The 7,500-nt window shown below is 37.1% G+C and overlaps 1 protein-coding gene across 1 annotated transcript in view; it reads right to left on the bottom strand.

Moving 5' to 3' along the window:
* LOC125026215 (mucin-19-like) overlaps positions 1-7,500 on the bottom strand; it is a 503,762-nt gene that overhangs the window by 496,118 nt on the left and 144 nt on the right. The window contains exon 2 of the mRNA XM_047614519.1: positions 47-246. Within this exon, the coding sequence (XP_047470475.1) occupies positions 47-238 (192 nt within the window). The 5' untranslated portion in view covers positions 239-246. The remainder of the gene's footprint in view (positions 1-46; positions 247-7,500) is intronic.

Below are 7,500 nucleotides of genomic sequence, written 5' to 3'. Positions count from 1 at the left end.
GAATACCACCTTCCCCTCCCTCCCCCCATAAAAGAAAAACACTAACCTGTTGCTGCCGCGTGGGTGTCGTCCTTGGTGTACTCGTCTCGTCGTCTCCTGCGCGACCTCGTCCTCCTCCTCCAGTCCCTCGTCCTGTCCCCGTGGGTCCTCCTCCATCGCCACCGCTGGTTCCGTTGTTACTTCCGCTGATCTTCGTCGCCGCTCCTGTCGTTCCCCGGGCGTTCCTCCCTCTCGCCATCCTGAAAACTATAATAAATGTGTTAAAAGCTGGTGTTCGCCCATTCTGCAGAGTATGGCATGTGCATACTAGAGATATTTTTGTCCTAAAGCTCCTGCACACCGGTAGTTTTGCCTCAATAAGGCTGGGTTCCGATTACAACTGGGACACAACACGACATTAAATGCTGCATTGCTCATATTATGCAGTCATTATATAACCTATATAGGAGAATCGCATTGCATACTAGTATAGTATTTACATCACCTACTAAACATATTAATACAGCAAACATATCAACACAGAATCAATTATCCTTGTTTGTTGTTAAAGGTCGACTATCACATCACAAATGATGCTACAAGGATACAAATAATCAAATAAAGCGGGTTAATAGGACCTCATAACCCTGAGAAAAAGCACTGAATTGTTCAAGGTCCTATTGTCATTTCGCAATTAAACTGTCTTAGGGGTCATAGGGCCATGAGGTCTGGCTTCTACAATGCCATGGCAACATGTTAATTCGCACAAGTCATTTCATACTCTCCAAGACTTGTATAGTATCTGTATTCGAATGACCCAGACGAATTGAACGAAGAAAAAAATCAAGGAATGCTCCTTCGGATTAGTGAAATGTCGGTTCAAAGCAAATTCCCCGGTGCATTCCAGCACACCAGAATGTCTGGTGGTGTACACCGGCACAACGAACGTTTTGCCTTTGCATAAAGGAGATCTCGTCAAAAAGTGTAATACTCTGCAGACCGGGTGTTCGATAGTTGTGTAACTTGTATAGATAACATATATCTAAACAATATATATCCCTTTTATATAAAAATCACTTAAATCACTCAACAAGAAACCGTTACTTGAAGGACGCGTTAAAGGTTTCGAATAGTTATAGTCACCCCTGATATCAGTTTTCTGTTTCCCGCTCCGTCTAAAGACCATTTTCTCTTAATATTTACAAAGGTTTCCCCTAAATTTCCGTTTTCTATCCATTGTCGATGGTTCACAGAAAACCAGACCGGCCAAAGAAACCTACGTATATTTATGGGAAACTCCTATATATTTTCTTATTTTTTTCTGTAAAGGAATTCACGGGAACCTTTGAGATAATTATAATTCATATATACATGCATACATACGTACATTTACACACACACACACACACACACACACACACACACACACACACACACACACACACACACACACACACACACACACACACACACACAGTGCATCGCATCATATTGTTAAATACGGAGATCAGGCAATGGATGGTCTAAGTCTGCTAGCAATGGGTTCTGTAAATGTGTACGGTTTATGTTGAAAGAATAATTTGTGTTATAAAGTGAACGAATAAGAAAAATTGAAGAAAAAAAATAGTAAAGCTTTGTGAGGTGGGAAGTGAGAGCAAAGGAGAGGGAGGCGAGAAGTGACCGCGAATACTGCATGGTAAGCGTTTTCACGCATACAACTCCCGTGAGGACAGCTGTATTTTTGTGTTTGTTTTAAGGGTAACCATTCAAACCGGGAAAAGGAAGCTAACGGAAGCAGCAGACAGAATTGAGGCTCTTGAGGCCTTATAGCAGAATGTTCGAAAATACGTGAAAAAAACATTCAGAGAGAGAATACTGAAAACCCTGGCATGGAAATCAAAGAACTCAAGGAAAGGGTGGAAGAAGTAGAAACCAAGATTGGCAACAGTAGTCAAATCGAGGCAAAGAATCTGCAAGAAAAAGCAGAGAAGTAATCAAAGTACAGGAAACTGCTTAACAGGAAACTGTTAAGCAGATTGAAAGAACTTTGTCCAGTAGCCAGTCTCAAATAATGGAAGAGGTACCGGCTACATATGCCGATGTATCTAAAGTAAAGGAAACTGTAAAATAAATGGGAAAAAAGTAAGAAATAAAAGCACAGCTTGCATGGACGGTAGAGAATAATGAATATAAGTCCATGTGTTTGGGCAACACAAATTGCAAATTTGACTATTGTAAACAATAACATAGTCATACTGAGACATGAAGAAAAAGTTGTAGAAGATACAACGAAGACAAGAAATTGACTGGCAATATTCTCAAGGTCATAAAACCTGAATTCTCGGAGCAGAATATCATAGCCCATAGGAGGTTCGGAATATCCGTCCTGGCCACACACGAAGCATATAAGAAAATCTGGATATGAGAAAATATGACCAAATATGACAGAGAAATACTGCAGAAAAAATCGAAAAAGTAAAAAACAAAAAGAACAAAGGCCTGGAGAAAAAAAACAAAAACTTTAATTTATTTGGAGGGTGAGAGGCCTCAAAGCAAAACAAGTTTACTATCGAAACCAAAATGTAGAGACAGATAATCATTAGCCTTGCAGCCAAAAGGAATACCAAAAGATTATATAGAAATATTCAATACAAATATAGATGATTTGGAGTTACTAGAACTAGTTACAATTACTGAAAGTAATGAACCAAATGTAATATGGTTCATTATCCGTAGAAGATGTAACATTAGGACTCAGAGACTACAATATTTGAAGAAAAGACGGAAAATGGAAATGGGGGGGGGGGGGGTAGCAATATTAACAAGGAAATGATTTTTTATAAAGGGGACAGAGATTCAGTAAGATCCCATAGTAGAACTAAAGGCAACTGAAGTAGAAACAATGGAGTAAATATAATAACCACAGTGTACATGACACCTCATGCATCGGTATGGTCACAAGAAAATTACTAAAAGCTTATTCGAGAAAAGTTAAAGAGCCTGGAAGAAGTGCTACAACTTTCGGAAATTAATGCAAAATTTTAATAGCAAAATTGAGTGGGATAGTTTCGATCCCAGAGCCCAGCCAGATTCGTGGAATGCAAAATTACTAGAAATCGTAAATTAATTTTGTTTCTTCCAGAATGTAACAGATCATACCAGGACAAAGGGGTTAGATAGACCGTCTATGCTTGCCCCAATATTTACAATGCATAAAGATGACATTAAGGATATGGAGTACTGCCCTCATCTAGGAAAAAGTGATCATGGAGTAATTGCCCAATCCCCACGTATGGCAAGAATACATGCCATGCCCAATGTAATACGAGTTTATTGTATTTACATATAGATGGCTCTACAAGTGCTGAGTCACCAAGGTGTCAGTTAATAGTCCTACCTATTTGACCTGTTTACCCTTTTCCTCGACTTTTGGAAAGGGTCTTTTGCATTATTTCATTGTCTTATGAACGTTGGAATACTGTCTGTTACAGGAAAAACTCATTGTAAGTAAGGAAAGAAAAGGAAAGTACAATTACAAGAGAGGTGATCATAGAAGCCTTAAATATTTATTTGATGGCATAACTGGAATACCCTCCTGAACGAAGAGAACCTTGATATGCAATATTCTAAATTTTGCGTCTATAAACAAGGAATAAAAAAATTGTATCAAAATTCAAAACTGAAGCAAGAAAATGAGAGGAAAAACAAACAACTCCTTTGGAGAATGTTCAGAAGAAATTGATCTCCGTATAAGAGGTATAAACTACAATACATAGTAAGACTAAAAGTAGAAATCAAATTAGCGCCATCAAAGACAATAACATCGCTTATACTAAGAAAGAAGAAATGTTTGAAATCCTTAATGAGAAATTTCAGCTAGTGTTGGTTCAGGACCCATACTTTGAAATGGCAAGTAACCGTACTAAGGTAAATCAGAATATCGAAAATATCACACTCGGACAGAATGAAATAAAAGACCTATTGAAAGGGTTAGACAAGCCTAAAGCAGAGGGACCCAGATGAGATATCTAACTGGGTTCTGAGGGAATGTGCCGAAGAATTATGTACTCTTTTATTAATATTCCAAAATTCAGTGAGACAAGGAAAACTACTAAAAGATTGGAAACTTGCCAATGTTACACCTTTATACAACGGTGACAAACAAAACCAGTTTCGTTAACTAGTGTACTATGCAAGCTGTTAGAAAGGATAATCAGGAAACTTATAAAACACAATATACTATCAAATAAACAATTTGATTTTAGGGAAAGGTCATGCGTAGCAAATCTCCTTTGTTTCTATGATAGAGTTTCTGAAATATTACAAGAAAGAGACGGCTGGGTGGATTGTGTATACTTAGACTTTAAGAAGGCATTTGATAAGTTGTCTATGGAAATTAGAACACCTAGGCGGAGTGAAAGGCAAACTCCTCGAATGGATGGAAGACTTTCTTCATGAAAGACAGATGAGAAGTGCAATTTGAGGAAAGCACTCTACATGGCGACGAGTAACCAGCGGAGAACCTCAAAGGTTATGTTTACTATTTCATAAATGATTCATGGTCAAACATAAGCCCAGGTACTTATCTGAATGTCTGCAGACGACGCTAAATTACAAAAAAGGATAATAGACGATGTCATATGCCAATGTCTCCAAAGTGACATCGATAACTCATTCATTTGGAGTTGTAAATAGAGACGTAATATTAAACCAAGCACATACAGCATTTTTTTTTTTTTTTTGGAATAATCATAAACTCAAATGATCATATAAATAAAGGGTTCATAAAATGCTAGGGCTGATTGCCAACATGAAGAGGGCATTCGTGCATGTGGACGAAGACATGGTAAAGAAGGTCATTAAAGCCAGCATAAGACCTAGTATGGTGCAGTGGTATGGAGTCCACACTTAAGAAAGGATATAGATAAACTAGAAAGAGTTCAAAGAGCAGCCACAAATGGGCACCTACTCTAAGAGATATAAGCTACGAAGAAACTACAAAACATAGGTCTTACCACTTAGGAAAAAAGAAGAAAAAGAGGTGACATGATAATGATGCTTAACTATATTACAGGAAGGGTGAAGTTAGACAAAGATGACTTTATAATTTTGAACACAAGAATGACGAGAGGACACAGTTCACTTTCCCAAACAGAACTATTGAAACATGGAACCATCTTTCAAATAACGTGATGTGTGTCAAAAATGTTCATCAATTTAAAAAGTTATATGATAATTTTAATATAGCAGACGGGACCATTTGAGCTTAGTTCTTCTCCCGTATTGAAACAACTAGGTAAGAACACACACACATATATGTATGTATGTATATATGTATGTATGTGTATGTATATGTACATATATATATATATATATATATATACATACACACGTGTGTGTGTGTGTGTTCATATGCAGGGGATATATATATATATATATATATATATATATATATATATATAAATACACGTGTGTGTGTGTATGTATGTATATATATATATATATATATATATATATATATAAATATATATATTTGTGTGTGTGTGTACTTATATGCATATGCGTGTCTATGTTTATATATACCCACATATATATATACATACATACATATACATATATATGTGTATATATACATATATATATTTATATCAACATACGTTAGAGACATAGCGAGGTCTGCCTCGTATAAGCTTCACATACTGCGCTGCCTCAAGTCCTCTGGTGTCCCCCTTCTGGAGCTTTAAAATATCTATTCATCCTGCCCAAATTGACCTACGCCTGGCCCCCCTCCCGCGCCACCACCCAGCTGCTACAACTCGAGGGGGTACAGAAAAGGGCAACCAAGATTATTCTCAGCCTTGCCTATACCAGCTATGAAAGCGCCTTGACTGCCCTAGGCCTCCCTCGCCACTCACTACACCACCGCGCTGCAGCGGTGGTGTGTGTTTACATGAATATTTTTCAATTTATACATCCGCACACACACACACACACACACACACACACACATATATATATATATATATATATATATGCATATATATGCATATATATATACATATATACCTATAAACATATATATACATATACATAAACATATACATATATACATAACTATATATATACATATATATGTATGTATGTATGCATGCATGCATGCATGCATGCATGCATGCACGCACGCACGCACGCACGCGCACACACACACAAACAAACACACACACACATATACACACACACACACACACGCACACGCACACGCACACGCACACGCACACGCACACGCACACGCACGCACGCACACACGTGCGCACACACATGTATGTGTACATGTGTGTGAGTGTGCGAAAGTGCGAGTGTGTTGGTGCGTACGTGTTTGTTTGTGTGTATGAGTGTGTATGAAAGTGTGAGTGTGTGTGTGTGAAAGTTTGGACATAATGTTCCCTATAAATGCTTAAAAGATTAAAACTGAAAATAAGAATATATTTTATTCGAATGCTTCAGCGCTCGCTACATTTGTGTCAAATTCCGTACGTGATACTGCAATAGTTACTGACGCTCGTTATGATCTTGACGTGTTTTTAGAATGAAGTCAAATGTTCTCGCCCAACTCTTCAATTAAAAGCAATACTGCTGCTATTGCTAAATATAACATGAAAATTGTTATAACACTTACTATTTTCGTAATATTAGCGAGATTAGCTATCATCTTTAAAAGAAACTAAGGAAACCTTGGAAAGTAATCGTTATGGGAATTGACATACCAAATAGATTTTCCAGCCTCATCTTCTGTTCTCTTTTTCTTTTTTTTCAAGGCGAAGGTGCACTAGTCGCAGGTTGGCAGATATTTGATTATATTCATCTGATAATTGAAAGGTAAGTTATTTTAATTTGCAAACATTACTACTTTATTCAAATATTCAGCACACAACTAACCTACACCAACTTTCCAGGTCCCCCTTTGCCTTGTTAAAAAAAAAAAAAAAAGTCATAGATCGGGCAATATTTAGAACTACCAGCGCCTGTTGCGCAAGAGTCGGCAGGTGTTTTTGAAGACAACCCACGGGATCAAAGAGCAGATATCAAGGTACTATTTAACATTCAACAAGTTAGAACATTGATTCACAAAATTTAAAGAAATATTTAGTGTCATACAGGAAGAATATATTGTCATTATTGCATCAGGTGGTTCAACGTTGTTATCAAATGTGAATATGCCAAAGGGTTGGTGAAAAGATTTAGGTTAGATAGCCTATTTTCTGCATTTGCAATCATTTGATAAGGTCGACCAAAAGTGTGCACTATGCGCATAGTGATAGCGAATACAGTTGTGTAATAATTAATAAAATATCTATCGAAGCACTTCCAACTATCAAGGATAATGGTAAATTAAAGATTAATATCACATATAAAAAATCAGCTCAGCATGAAATCTGTTTATTGTTAGCGAAAATCCTAACTATTGGTGAGTGGCAAGGATGATTGATTAGGGAATTGGCGTTTACGAACTTTTTTTTTTAA

The sequence above is a fragment of the Penaeus chinensis genome, chromosome 6, assembly GCF_019202785.1.
Source record: "Penaeus chinensis breed Huanghai No. 1 chromosome 6, ASM1920278v2, whole genome shotgun sequence".
Taxonomy (NCBI): domain Eukaryota; kingdom Metazoa; phylum Arthropoda; class Malacostraca; order Decapoda; family Penaeidae; genus Penaeus; species Penaeus chinensis.
The sequence above is the reverse complement of the archived record's forward strand: the minus strand, read 5'-3'. Positions and strand labels throughout refer to the sequence as shown.